At 26.5% G+C, this 15,210-nt stretch overlaps 1 protein-coding gene across 6 annotated transcripts in view; it reads right to left on the reverse strand.

Annotated features, from left to right (window-relative positions):
- Positions 1-14,004: 14,004 nt before the first annotated feature.
- The window catches only part of LOC118200148 (translation initiation factor eIF2 assembly protein-like), a 61,709-nt gene continuing 60,503 nt past the window's right edge, over positions 14,005-15,210 (reverse strand). For all 6 annotated transcript variants that reach the window (XM_085818950.1, XM_085818953.1, XM_085818951.1 and 3 more), the window contains one exon: positions 14,005-14,294. In XM_085818950.1, the coding sequence (XP_085675076.1) occupies positions 14,232-14,294 (63 nt within the window). In that variant the 3' untranslated portion in view covers positions 14,005-14,231. The remainder of the gene's footprint in view (positions 14,295-15,210) is intronic.

The raw sequence follows: 15,210 nt of genomic DNA on the forward strand, positions 1-15,210 counted from the left end.
ATGGTATTTTGTTGCCCATTGCATCCAGAGATAAAAAAAAATTAATTATAATGTTTTCAGTGAATTTGAGCAATTATTTACTCATACAATAGAATAATTAGAAATGTGATACTGTATAGTCATGGGAAAATAATTGGTGGATGTCATTCAATTTTTATTGTATTCTAAAATGTAATATATATAAGAAATATTCAGGATATTGTGCTTTCTGTAAAATACATATCTGTGTTTTACCAAATTTATAAAGTATAATTTTGTGTTTAGTTTATAAAAGAAATGTTACCAAAGAATTTTTCAAGTTTTATAAATCTGTATTTTTCATTTCTTCCTTTCAGTGTTTCTGAAATATGTAAATATATTTTATATTTTTTATATATAATTAAAGTGGTGCCATAAACTAATTTTAACTAGTCATATAATTCTGTGTGGTGTAAAAGAAATGACGTGCAAGAAGTAAGCTGCATAAAAATTTCTTATTTTACATTTTGTGATAAATATTAAAATATGCAAAGTAAACCGAAAGACAGGAAAAAAATCTTTAAGACAGAATGTTTTCTATCTTTGATTTGAACTTTGAATACACCATTATATATATAATAAAATCAACTAAGAACTGCTAATTCAACATTAATTTACTATTCAAAAAGCATTTTCACGTTACTGGTATTGCTCATTAATAATAATGAAATTTTATGATTTATTATGATCATGATTACTTATCGATTCAACTATTTCATATTCTTTGTTTATGAATAATGTTACAATAATTTGTTCAGAGTTGAACTGCTCATCATAATACTCTTTTTATTAAATAATGATCTGTAGAAATATATGCATTGTAGGTAATGTGATAATTCTTATAATAAATTATTTTGTTTTTAATGTATTGATAGTAAATTATCACATTACTTATAATGACTTTAATTACTGTTGTTTCACAACATCTGCCTTTAACAGATATATATATATATATTCATTGTTACAATTTGAATATATTTATTAAATATAAAATAAATTATTATATGTAGTGTTTAAATATTACTGACATTAATATATTCGATATGTACAGATAGAAAGCTCATAATTTTTATAATTTTTGCTATTTTTTCAGACTTATCACTGTTTGATTTAAGAAATAATAATATCCACATATATTCTTTGTGTTTATATTATATTTTAATTAATATTTTATTAGAATTTCATAGCATTCAACTTCTTTGTATTTAAAATATGAACATTTAATGTGTAATTATTAAGCAAAAGTCATAGTCTTTAATTTATAAAATTACATATACATGTGTTTGATAAAGAATCTGAAAAAGAAAATGAATTATTAATTCGATTGTCATCATAAATAATCTTTTGTTAATGTTATTATGCGATACATAAAAAATGCATTCCCACTCGTTCACTTTCACATTTTTCAGTACATGATAGAAACTAGAAATGAAATTTAGAAAATAAAATTCAGATTACTTAATACTGAAAATAAGTGAATGTGACTATATAAAAATTTAGATCTTTTTATAAAATCTAAAAATATAATATATAATTATGTCTAGATATATCAGACTATTTAATTTTTAATAGTATATATTCATTCATACATATTCAAAAACTTTCTAAATAATTTAATACTATACTATGCTTATAAAAAAATGTTATTTGAAATATTACTTTAAATTTATCTAAAATAATCAGCACAATATTCAATATATATCGAAATTTAAACTGAAACTATTAGCATTCTCTAAATATGTATGGTGTTAATGGAAGTATTCGGAGCAAAATTTACAAATAAAATATGCTTCTAATTTAGTGTGATTTATTATAAACAAATATTGTTAATAATGCTATTTATTTTTAAGTTTCAATTGTCATAAGTTTTTTTTTTATATAAAGGACATTTAAAAATTTTATGTATGTGGTAATTGAAGTAGTTGAGTATACTCATGATTTTTGTTTTAAACAAATTTTAAACTTAATATGAAAATTATTTGAAGTAAAAGAGAGCATATCTTTGAAAGTATTTTAAAGGTAAATTGGACTATAAAAAACAGGTAATGCAACACCAAGAATATTTTCACGTATAAAGAAATTGATCTGGATGTAAAAGTTTGTGAGTGGCAATAGTGGACTTGATATTATACCATTAATTTTCCTTATCTGCATGTCTTTTTTATTAACATATTTTAAACTATCATGTTTATTTTCATAAAAAGTTTTAGATTATCTTGAGATAATACAAATAGTTCCAATATTTTTTTTTTTTAACTTTTTTTTATACATTTCTAATATTCTAAAATAATGTTATATATTCTGTATAGTACTATAGATTACATTTGTACTATAGATTTAGATAGAATAATGTACTATAGGCTTCATTTTGCATTTTTATTAAGTCAAGAAAAAATTCCTTTCTTTAAATAACACACAAGAATAATATATCAAAATTTAGAAATAAAGATCTCTAAACTCAATATACCAATTTTATGCAATTTGCATCAAAATATAAATATAAAATTATTTTTATTTAAAAAAAAAAAGTATGTAAAAAGATTCTTTTTGTAAAACAGATCAGTAAGACTATTGTAAAATTTTGATTGTTAAAATATTTGTCTGAACAGAAAACAAAACTTGATGCTTTTAAGGTACAAATGAGTGAATTTATCATTGAAACTTATATGAGTGCCTAATTAAAGAGATTGCTAATTTGAAGATGCTGCTCCCATATAGGTTTCATTTATGCAAGATATACACTTCCTCAGTTTTCCTCACTTAGAAGGAAAATTTATGCCAATATTGATACTTAAAAATCTGAGATTTCTTTAATATTTCATTTGATAAAACATTCTTGTGTAGGTTGTGGGCTCAAAAATTTAGTTCATGACTGAAACAATAATTTATTTCTAAATTTCTCATGAACATTTAATTGGAATGCATTCATGTCCATCTTTATCACTTCAGTAGCATAAAAGCTATTTTGTCAGTTTGTAAATAAACGCTGTACATACATTCATTAAAAAAAATATACTTAAAAATACTTAAAAATTTATTAAATTATTATTATTATTAAACTTATTTAAAAATATACTCAGATTAATGTGTTGCACAGCTGTAAAACTAATCAATTTCATAAAAGATAAGCTGATAATTAAATATAACAATGTGGTAGTATTGTTATGCTTAATTATATTATGCTGGGTTGTGCCATTAATAAAAGTACATTTTACAGAGCTATCCTGTGTTACAAAAAGTACTGAGTTGAATTAAAACATAATTTTGGCTAATTTAATATGATATAAAAATACTATTTCTATCAATTCTAGAAATTCATATTTTATTTGCGCAAAATATACATACGGGACTCGGTTTACAAAATTTGAAAAGTTGTTAATCTAAGTTTTATATGATGCATATTTGAAATTACAATATATTCCAACGTACAATGCACACTTGTTATTTCAAACTACATTTTAAAATTTTTAGGTATATTTGCCATATTAATATGAAGCCTTTTGCCAAATGCGTCATGCAAGTCTAAAAATAATGGGTGAGAGAATAATAAAAGCATGGAATGAAATTAAACCCAACATAATTCAAAAGTCATTTAAAAAATGTAGTATATATAGATGTAGATGGAATGGAAGATAATTGTTTATTTATGGGTCAGAGTAATTAGATAATACAGCATTTCAACTTGACAAATATGACAAACTTTTCATATTATATGATAATGACAAATTTTTAAGTTCATATGGTATGTCATTTTTTAAAAAATAAACAGTATTTAGGTACATGTAGAAATCTAATTTTTGCATACTCATCTTTTCCATATTTTTAAATGTATAACTTTTATATTCAGCATATAACATGCACCTGTAAATTTCGACTTAATTAAATATTTTCTATTAAAAATGCGCGTTGTACACTGGAATATACGGTATATGAATTTAAATCACAATGTAGCCTGATCTTTGTAGAATTAACTAATTTACAAATACAGTCAAAAGTCGTTAATTCGGACACCCATAATCCGGAATGATCTATAACCTGGACCTCAAAGCTAAAAACTTTCTGCGCATGCGCCGCGTTGGCACATGCGCACAGGCGTTTTACGCGTGCGCTAAAGACCTTGACTACTGCGCATATGCGTGTGCGCAAGTGCAGAATACGTTTTCGCCTGCGCGTTTAATGTATAACGGACGGTGTAAGCTAAAATTATCTAATTATCTATTTCAGTTAATGTTAATGATTGCGTTGTTCCTTAATCTTCGAATTGGATCCCGCTTATTATTTTTTGCAGACTGTAAGAGCAATTTTATAAAAGTAAACTTGAACTTTCGATTATGTCAAATAGAATTTCCGATGCTGGAACTTCCAAAGGATCTACACTAAACGAAAGTATGTTTCGATATCCAACAAACAAAAAGTGGAATTGCTGCAAAAAATGGATAAAGACATGAAGAATGTGACAGAGAGGTTAGTGAAAACGAAAAAATTTCGATTGACAAGTTAGTCGGTATTCTCGGCACAACAATTAACGGGACTTGAACAGCGGAACTTTGTAACTGAACAAGAAATTATGTCTTTTTATAGAATTAAAGAGAAAGTATTATCACATAAAATGAAGCAACTTTGAGAGAAATGTTTAATAAATTAAACAAATAAATATTAAGCTTTTTTTTTTTTTTTTTTTTTTTTTTTTGTAAATTTTGATACCTTTAGATCATAATTGTTCTTTATTTCATAAATTACGGTTTCATATTTTTAATTTTAGAATTTCTGCATGCCATCTTACGAGATTTAAACTGATGATCTATAATCCGGAAAAATCGATAATCCGGAATCGCCGAAGTCCCGACGAGTCCGGATTAACGACTTTTGACTGTATTATATTTATTGATGTTTAATGTATTTAAAAGAAAAAAAAGTTTCTCTTCATATATAGCATGAAGATTTTTAAGTTTAGAATTTATCAAACAATCTAAAAATTGAAGTAAAACTAATTTTTGGTATCTAAAATATCATGGATTGATTTACATTGCTTAACAGTTTAAAATAAGGAACATCTACCTACTCTTTACAGTTTACATTTTATAATAAATAGTTTCTAAGTTATTAAAACATAAATACAAAAATAATATGAAAATAACCAACAATGAATGTATTATGCAGCATAATATATTCATTAGCATCTTATCAAAAAATTCTTATAATGCTGTCCTCATTATTTGCAAAGTAAGTGTTAGGTGTGCAAATACTATCCCTTTCTTACTGAATTAATTTTATCAAAGTTGTTTCTTATAATGTTTGATAGCAGACTAAAAGTATTTATTTTTGATCTGTAACAACTAATTGATAATGATTGAACAACAAAAAATGGAATGTTGTTTCTTAGATTAATGAACATTAAAACATAATTTTTTTCCTTGTTAATACACCATATATTTATAGAGATGTAGCACAATAATTTCTATAAATATACAAAACTGAAAGATTCAGTCTATAACACAATTCAATATAACAGAAATAATACATACACTAATGTTTAAAATGGAAGGAATAATACATACACTAATGTTTAAAATGGAAGGAATAATACATAATAATATTTTAGATTTTGATAATATTAATCTACTTTATAGACGTATCATTTTCTTTTATATTATTTAAATTTTTGACAATTATTATAATTTTCTTTAATTCTAATTTACTAAAATATGAATATTTTTAATATGAAATTTGATTGTTGTATTACTATTTTAAGATATATTCCTTTTAAGTGCTCTTATAAAACTAATATAACTTGCATGATGACTTAAGATTGGCCTGTACATTGTAATTAAATTATATTCAATATTTTTAAAAGCAGCAAAAAATTAACATTCCAGTGACAGCAGTTAAAAAATACTAAACTCTTCCAAGATATTATCTTTGTACTAGTATTGTTTACTTTCAGCAATTACATGCCTTTACTTGCTGAGATATTTGCTTTACATAATATAAAGGACTGACTTCTCTGAATTAACTGAAAGTTTGATCGATTTCTGAAAAGACTTTTATGTTAGGCTAGCAGAGAAAACTTATTTCTATTGCACATTATTACATGAATCACAGCTACATAAAAATAGATAGAATAGGAGGTTTGATTAAGTAAACAAAAAATTTCCCCTGTACCTGTATTAATAATTTCTGCTACAGAATGATTTTTCAAAATTGTAGTTTTAAAAATATATGTATTTAATGTCAATTACATATCTGAGCTACTGAGCACAATATTAAGTAGCTAAAAGCAAAATGCAATTTATTTTTTTAGATGTATTTTTCAGAAAATCAGTAACTTTTATTTTCATAGTATATTTATAATAACAGCATTGGTGTTTTTGTAATTTATGGTAGTTAACATACAACATTAAAAAACTTAAAAGTTTCCTTAAAATTAAAACTTAATAAAGTTTGCATTCCATTAGCTGTTTTATAGCAAAAATATGTTAACATTTAATTTTAAAATATATATCGATTGTCTGGAACAAACATTGTGTAAATTTCGAAATCAAGATTTCAAAGAATTATTCAGTTAAAATTGCCTACTTTTTAATCGTGTAAAAGTACAGTGCTTTGAGTGAAACATCAGTTAAATGAAAATTATTGAGGCTACTAGCATGTGTACTGAATCAGTTATTTATGTAATAAATTATAAATACTAGGGAAGGTATTTACTATTATTTGCATAATCCTTCAAAGAAACTTTTGGCTACAGCTCATCAGACATACATACTTGAAGTATATTTCTCTGTGATTGAATTCATTTATGTATATGCATTACATGTACTATTTTTGTATAAATTACACATTTATAATTCATGGCAAGCAAGCATAAAAACAAGTAAATCATCAAGATCTCAAAATTAATGCAAGATTTCAACCTTTTTACATAAAAATGTCATATTCAAATCTATTCTGAAGAAAAGAATTTTGTCATGATCATGTTTGTTTTCCATTGATATAATTTTAATATCACAAATTTTCTAAATCAAATTAAAATGGCTTTAAAAATTCTTTTTTTAAGTTCATAGTTGAATAGCAATATAAAACTTGATTTCTAGATGTTTAAGTGAATTTGTGTTTTGTACTTAATAATATCTAATAACTTTTTGCAATAATCTAACATATAGAAACATTGAAATGCTTCCATGAAACAATTTATGCTATTAATTTCATTCTATAAATATGCTTTAAATAAGAAGAAAAAGAAAGGTTTACCTCACTCACATTTATTTGAAATCAATTATAACTCATTAAATTTAAAATTTCCTTTTGGATTCATGTGTAATTAGTATTTACAAATATTTTGCAGCTTTTTGGTCATGAAAAATCACTAACATATAAAATATTAATTTTATTAACATTATGAATACAGATTTTATAGTTTTGCATTTATTAAAGTTTTTTAAATTATAAATATTTTGCATATCAACAAATATTGAAATAAATTTTAAAATAGATAAAAGAATTTGTGGATAGCTTCAAAATTACAGCAATATCATGACAAATTAAAGACAGATCACGTGGTCACTAATTATAGAAAAAGTAGATAAGTAGTTAAAGTACTAACCTAGAGCTGGTTTTGATCCAACCAAAGAGAAGAATATCTCTTAAGTCTAGTTTCTTTAATAATGAGAAAAATAAATAATTAATGAGACTTTCTTTGAAAAATAAACTCATTTCTGATGCTAAATTTTAAAAAATCACATTAACTAAGGATATTTTAATTTCATTTTGCTTGATTAAAAATAATATATTAAAAGTAATTTGCTCTGAGCACTGTACATTATAAAATATAAACATATGGAATGCCTTTTTAAATAATTTAAAATATTTCTACAGCAATTTATTTAAAATTAAGTTAAAATCTTATTTATACAGATTATATAAAATGCAAAGTTACAATAAATCTAGAATATGAATGAGATTACAGTTCTAGTTACGAATATATTAGTTATATGCAGTCATTAACAACAAATTTTTTTTTTAGAATGTTAGAATAGACGTTGTATGTTTTAGAGAATATCTTTAGTACACATATCACATTATGTATCCAAAACACAATGCTAAATATTATATATTTGATTTTAAGAAGCCAATTTAAGCAGATATTTTGCATATATAACCATCATTTTATTTATGTCAAACATATGTGATCATTTAAAATACATATTTACTGCATCAACTTGCATGAGTGGAAAAAAAGTGTCATTGATGTCAGTTGTTGTACAAAGTGTGATTTCAAATAACTGTATGGAAGTATAGTCATTTCTTCAACATACTTTAAATATGTAAATAAATGTATCATTTTGTGAAATATTTATAAAAATGACTCTGTTATTTGTGTGAAAAATGAAATTTTTGAAATATTTTAATTTTGATTAAAACGGTAGTTAAAAAAATTAGTAGTGGTTATGTCCATATAAATGCATGTCAAAAATTTAAAAAAAAAATAGCTTAGGTTAGTCACTAATATGAATGTTAATAAAAGTTACTTCTGACTTTACAACAACCTGTGCACAGTAATGGCCATGAGCATGAATAAAAGTAAAGTTCTGAGTGAGTGTGCTAAATATAATTAAATGAAGAAAAATATGTTTTTATTTGCATGTTGTTTTCAAGTTAATATCTACTTTTTTATTGAACTCACAAATTAATTTCGTGGTAAAAAATTTTAAGTATTTTCTTCTTTAATAGCCAAAAAAATGTTTTTAGAAAATGCTGTAAATAGCTTCCATGGCATTTCAATGTAATTAGGCCTAGGATTAAATAAAGTAATATCATATTGTTTTGCATTTTCCCCTTATTATTCAGTTTTCAACAACTCACTTGTCTTTACATCTCGATTCAAATACATGAAGTACTGTTCCTTACAGTGCTTAAATTGCACTAGAGCCCGGCTCCGGTACTTCTCAATTTTTAAGATAAATTACAATACTAGGTGGAGCACACTGGAGCCCTAAATAAGATAGCTCTAGTACTTCTTTTTATAAAACTGAGCCACCATTTCAAGAAGAAAAAAATTAGAATTCCTAATGTTTTAGTTTAACAAACAGATCTTGCAATACTCTATTCCCCTAGAAATACAAACTCATGAAAACAGGAGATGTTTAAGTAAAGTCCCCTCACTAACATGCGGAAACCTTTCTCTTTAAGAAGGGCAATACATTTGCGGGAATTTGTTTAGGAACCAAATACCGGGGGTGGGGCGAAACGTATAACCAGCAACTTAATGTTCATCCTTAGAAGTCAAATTCAGGACTCATTTTACCCCTGACACACATTCTTTTGATGGCTATAATTGTTAAGACACAATAACACCCTGAAAAAATACTAATTCACAAGTCAAACAACAAAAATCAGCATTAGTTTTACAAAATTTTCACAGGACTAGTTTCGACCACCATCTTAGCTGCAAAACCGCAAATGAACAAGATAGGAAATAATGATTAGATAAGATAAGAAAGACTGCACAAGAATAAGCAAGTGGCGTCATCTGTTGGTGAAACCAGAACTAAAACATAATTTCTTTAAAGGCCGAAGGCAAATTTGGATTGGAATTAGGATCGTTAACTAGAACAGAAAGATTTTTATGGATGTGAAATGCCTCTAGAAAATCCAGTTCTCCAATGGAAGATGTTTTTTGAATAACTTTGGCAGCAGAAAAATTGAAAGTGTGATTTTCGGACCAACAATGTTGAGCAACAGAAGACTTCTGTGTTTCCTTTTTTCTAACATATGCCTCATGTTCCTTGATGTGAAATTTTAAGGCTCTCTTAGTTTGGCCAATGTAAATTAAACCACACTGGCAAGGAATCCTATAAATACCCCAGGAATTCATATCCGGAATGGGGTTTTTGAGTATGGAACTCGGAATTTTATTGATGGGAGGATAAACAACCCGAAAGTTAAATTTCTGCAAAATATGTGCAACTTTATAGCTAATTGATGGAAAGAAGGGAATGACAACAGAATTTTTATAATCTCCTAAAACAAGAGTGTGACTTTTAGTGTGTTGAGATGAGAATTTTTTAACTGCTTGATTAATAATGTTGGGGTAAAAGCCTCTATCAATAGCTATTGCTTTTAAATAATTTAGTTCTTCATCAAGGGCTAGTTTGGAGGAGCAAACTTGAAAAGCACGGAAAACATAGGAATAAAATGAAGCTAACTTTTGTTTATCTCCTAAAATCCTCCTCCTCCCGTTTAGTCGGATGACGTGATTTAAAGTGTGGTGGAAGGCAAACCGATGAAGGTTTACGGTAAAACATCATTGGTTTGCCATCCGACTAAACAAATGTTAGCTTCATTTTATTCCTATGTTTTCCATGCTCTTCAAGTTTGCACCTCCAAACTAGCCCTTGATGAAGAACTAAATTATTTAAAAGCAATAGCTATTGACAGGGGCTTTTCACCCAACATTATTAATCAAGCAGTTAAAAAATTCTCATCTCAACACACTAAAAGCCACACTCTTATTTTAGGAGATTATAAAAATTCTGTTGTCATTCCCTTCTTTCCATCAATTAGCTATAAAGTTGCACATATTTTGCAGAAATTTAACTTTCGGGTTGTTTATTCTCCCATCAATAAAATTCCAACTTCTATACTCAAGGACCCCATTCCGGATATGAATTCCTGGGGTATTTATAGGATTCCTTGCCAGTGTGGTTTAATTTACATTGGCCAAACTAAGAGAGCCTTAAAATTTCTCGTCAAAGAACATGAGGCATATGTTAGAAAAAAGGAAACACAGAAGTCTTCTGTTGCTCAACATTGTTGGTCCGAAAATCACACTTTCACTTTTTCTGCTGCCAAAATTATTCAAAAAACATCTTCCATTGGAGAACTGGATTTTCTAGAGGCATTTCACATTCATAAAAATCTTTCTGTTCTAGATAACGATCCTAATTCCAATCCAAATTTGCCTTCAGCCTTTAAAGAAATTATGTTTTAGATCTGGTTTCACCAACAGATGGTGCCACTTGCTTATTCTTGTCCAGGCCTTCTTATCTTATCTAATCATTATTTCCTATCTTGTTCATTTGCAGTTTTGCAGCTGAGGATGGTGGTTCGGTAAAACCATCGAAACTAGACCCGTGAAAATTTTGTAAAACTAACGTTGATTTTTGTTGTTTGACTTGTGAATTAGGCTATAATTGTATCAGCAGAGAGCTGCGGTCAAAGAGAATGTTCTCTCACCAAGATATTCCCCTTAATTTTTTGTTTCCACCCACTTATACCCTCACACTCTCATTCTGTTTTGCTCTGTTTCTAGCATTATCTGAATTTTTATCAGCAATATATTTTGTATATATTTAATTTTTATGATGATAAAAGAACTCCTTCCCCCTACAATGCCTTGAAATAGTGCCTTATATTGTACAGAAAATTAGTTGCTTTCTACACTCTGCTTTTGGAGGATTAGACTAATTCAGGGTTTCTTAAACTTTTTTCAGTCACAATCCCTTTTTATCACTGAGATTTTTTCATGACCCCCAGGACCACATAATATTTACAAAAGTTTTGTGAACCCCATAAGTATTGCACGCGTGAGTGAAATTGTAAATTTTTTCACTTGTACTGTAATATACTATTGCAGTTTTAGGTCATTAACTTTAATTTTGAATTTTAAGACATAGAACAATGTGAAAATTTTTAATAATTAACAGACAAAATAACGTGCAAAGTAAGGAAAATGAACGTTTATATTACAGAAGGAAAGCGACGAAATGTTTTCGTTTTTTTTCTTTTGTCTGTATTGTCTTATCTTTATCTATTTTCAGATATATTGTGTAAAATTATTTGGTAATTGTAAAATTATTATAAGAAGTTAATGAAAGATGTTTTTTGAATAATTTTTCTTCTGCCAAAATTATTCAAAAAACATCTTCAATTGGAGAACTGGATTTTCTAGAGACATTTCACATTCAAAAAAATCTTTCTGCTCTAGTTAACATTTCTAATTCCAATCCATCTTTGCCTTCGGCCTTTAAAGAAATTGTTTTAGTTCTGGTTTGATCAACAGATGGCGCCACTAGCTTATTTTTTGTCCAGGCTTTCTTATCTTATCTAATCATTATATCCTATCTCGTTCATTTGTGCTTTTGCAGCTGAGGATGTGGTTCGGTAAAACCATCGAAACTAGTCCTGAGAAAATTTGAGATTTTTTTGTTTGACTTCTGAATTAGTATTTGTTTGGCGTGTTATTGTGTCTTAAACATGATCCTATTTACATAATTTGCACGGATATCCTGTATTATGTATAATACTCGCTATTATTTGTGGTTTTACATATCTGTGGCTAACCTTGGAACATACTACACACGAATGTACAAGTTGTTTTCCTTTAAATAAAATGACATAATATATAAGGACACAAAATGTCATAATTTCAAGTAACTGAAGCCACTGTTTAAATATTATATTGTTGAAAAATAATGTTGTTTTCTGAAGAATGGTTTTATATAATAATACGGTAGGATTTAAATTCCCCCCCACACACAATAAAAAATATTTTAACGACTTGTTACATATACAACCATACTGATATTGCGTTTGTGGTTTATTATCTTTAAAGAGAAATATAACGGTTGAGCTTTTTAGCCCAAAGCAGAGCTGAAATTGGGCCATATCCCACTTGAATCTGACTCCGGTACTTCTTTGTTTTGGGGATAAATTATAATTCTAGACAGAGGGCACCGGAACCCTAAATAAGAAGGCTCTGTTCTATGTAACTGAACAACAATTTCAGTAGAAATTCTGATCTTGAAAATTTTAAATTTTAGCAATAAAATTACTAAAAATTGCTTATTAAATTTTTTTCTCTGTACATTTAATTTAATTTTAATCATTTTAATGAGTAATTAATTAATCTGATAATAGTTATTTAATTTTTATATTATTAATGATTTTAATTATTTATTTACTCTTGTTTCTCGTTCCTGATGATCTTGCATAGGGCTCCGGCACTTCTAATTTTAGAAATTAGGCCCTGGTTTCTTAAATAACATATATTCTTTGCATTGAATACATGTTAATACTAACTGATCAGTAACCAATCCAGTTTCAGCTAATTAATGCTTATCAGTAGCAACTCCAGTTATTATATACTAACAATAATTTTAACCTCTGAATAATGTAATGTTAGCTCGAGCATTAAATTATTAAATTTTCAAGAACTCAAAAAAGGTCTCGCAGTTTAAAATTGCAGAATGATAACTGTTCTACATATTGTATTTCTTTAATTCTGAGATGCATTGCTTAATTACAGTATCACCAAGTTCTGCCAAAAGGGAAAAATATTTTAATTTGAAGCATATGAAATAATAAAAAAAAAAAAAAGTATATATTTTTTAGTAATCCTGTTTAATTTATTAATATATAGCTGCTTTAATTAGTAATTTGGATAAATTTCATTTAAATTAATTATTAGTAAAGAAACAAATTCTACATTTTTAAGACTTCATTAGTTCTAAGACATTCTATTTTTAGAGATATTTGTGTGGGGTAAGTGTAACTTAAATCTGCATAACTGTGGTAGTTGGAGCTCTTAGAATATGAAACTGAAGACAACAACAACAAAAAATAAATAAATTAATTAATTAAAATAATAATAATAATAATGAATTATATTAAATTCACTTGAACAGAAAAAAATTAATATTGAGTTTTTAATAATATATTTTGGTATATCAAATTTTGAGTAACAGATTTTCATTATATTTATGAAAATATAAGACTTTAATGTTAAGTGATAACATTATGATAAACAGCACTAAAATGGTTGTTAGATGAAACTGCATAGTTATAAAAAACACATAAAATGTATTTGCTATTTAAATAAATAAAACAAATTTTTTTCCAAAAATTACATTTTACTCATTATAACCAAGAAGCATGAAGAGTAAATAATATTTTGCTTTGTTTTAAGCTTTATATACACTAAAAATACACTTCCCAGAGAAAATTTCTTCTGTTTAATATCCTGTTTTATTTTCACTACATGTTTTTAAAAATTATATATAATCTGTTATCAGATTTCAATTACATTGCAGGTCTGGTCTGTATAATGAAATACTGAAATTAAATATCCCCCTTCCAATACTGCTTTTCTCACCAAAGACGAAAATGTGTATATTTTATTTAAATTTATATTCCATAAATCATTAAAAAATGCAGTATCATTTTCCATTGTCTTCATCACTGTCATTTCCATTGGCAGCTTTATTTTGTTCATCAATTTTCTGTAAAGATAAGAAATTTCAAATTTAAATACTTATTAAAATAATTAAAGGAATTTTGTGTAAGTTTATATAAGTACACTTGATTAATTTAATAGGGAAAACTAATTCTATCTCAGTAAAGAAATACAATATTAACTTCTTCACAAGTTTCAGCAATACGTGATATTAAAATATACAATTCAGTTTCAAAGGCAATGGTTATTATTTTAGTTTAGGTAACATTTAAAATTCTGAATATTTTGAATCATTATAAAAAATTATTATTAAAAGTTATTATTACACACTAAAAAGTTTAAGTAGGCCACCATTTGTTTTCATTTGAAAGTCTTAGTAGTATACTGAATTAATGCATTGAAGTTGGTGTTTTGCCCATGGGCCCAAAAGTTAACTTTTGATTTTGTGCATTGAAAATTTTGGCTTCCTACCTGCTGGCTGAATTGCTTGTTTTAGAGTAGAAACTTTTTTTTTTTTTTTAATCTGTATTTAGTGTTTTAGGTTTTTTTCTTTGTTTGTATTTTATAATTTTTAATGAAGATGTATTGAGTTTTTATGCATTTTTGCCTTGCCATAATGTGAGAATTGTATTGATTGAATGAGAAATATATCTATAATAAAATTTCAGGAAGTAAGTTTAAATGAAGTGCAGCAAAAAATGTGCATAATTTAATAGGCCATCCAAGTACAAGGAAGTCATATGGTGTCCACATCAGATATTTATACTATATTGCACACTAAGCTTAATTTCTGACACTCAAATTACCTATAGTGTCATCAAAATCATCCTCAGTGCTTTAAGTTACTTTTCTATACAATTAAAATTTTAAATTCTGCTTACCACACACAACTTGCATACAAAGAAAATACTATAAAAGCAAAAACTATTAAGACACATAGTGGAAAATATACAATTGGACTA

This window comes from Stegodyphus dumicola, chromosome 6, assembly GCF_044657685.1.
Source record: "Stegodyphus dumicola isolate Sdum_Otavi_A_Nest chromosome 6, ASM4465768v1".
Classification (NCBI taxonomy): Eukaryota; Metazoa; Arthropoda; class Arachnida; order Araneae; family Eresidae; genus Stegodyphus; species Stegodyphus dumicola.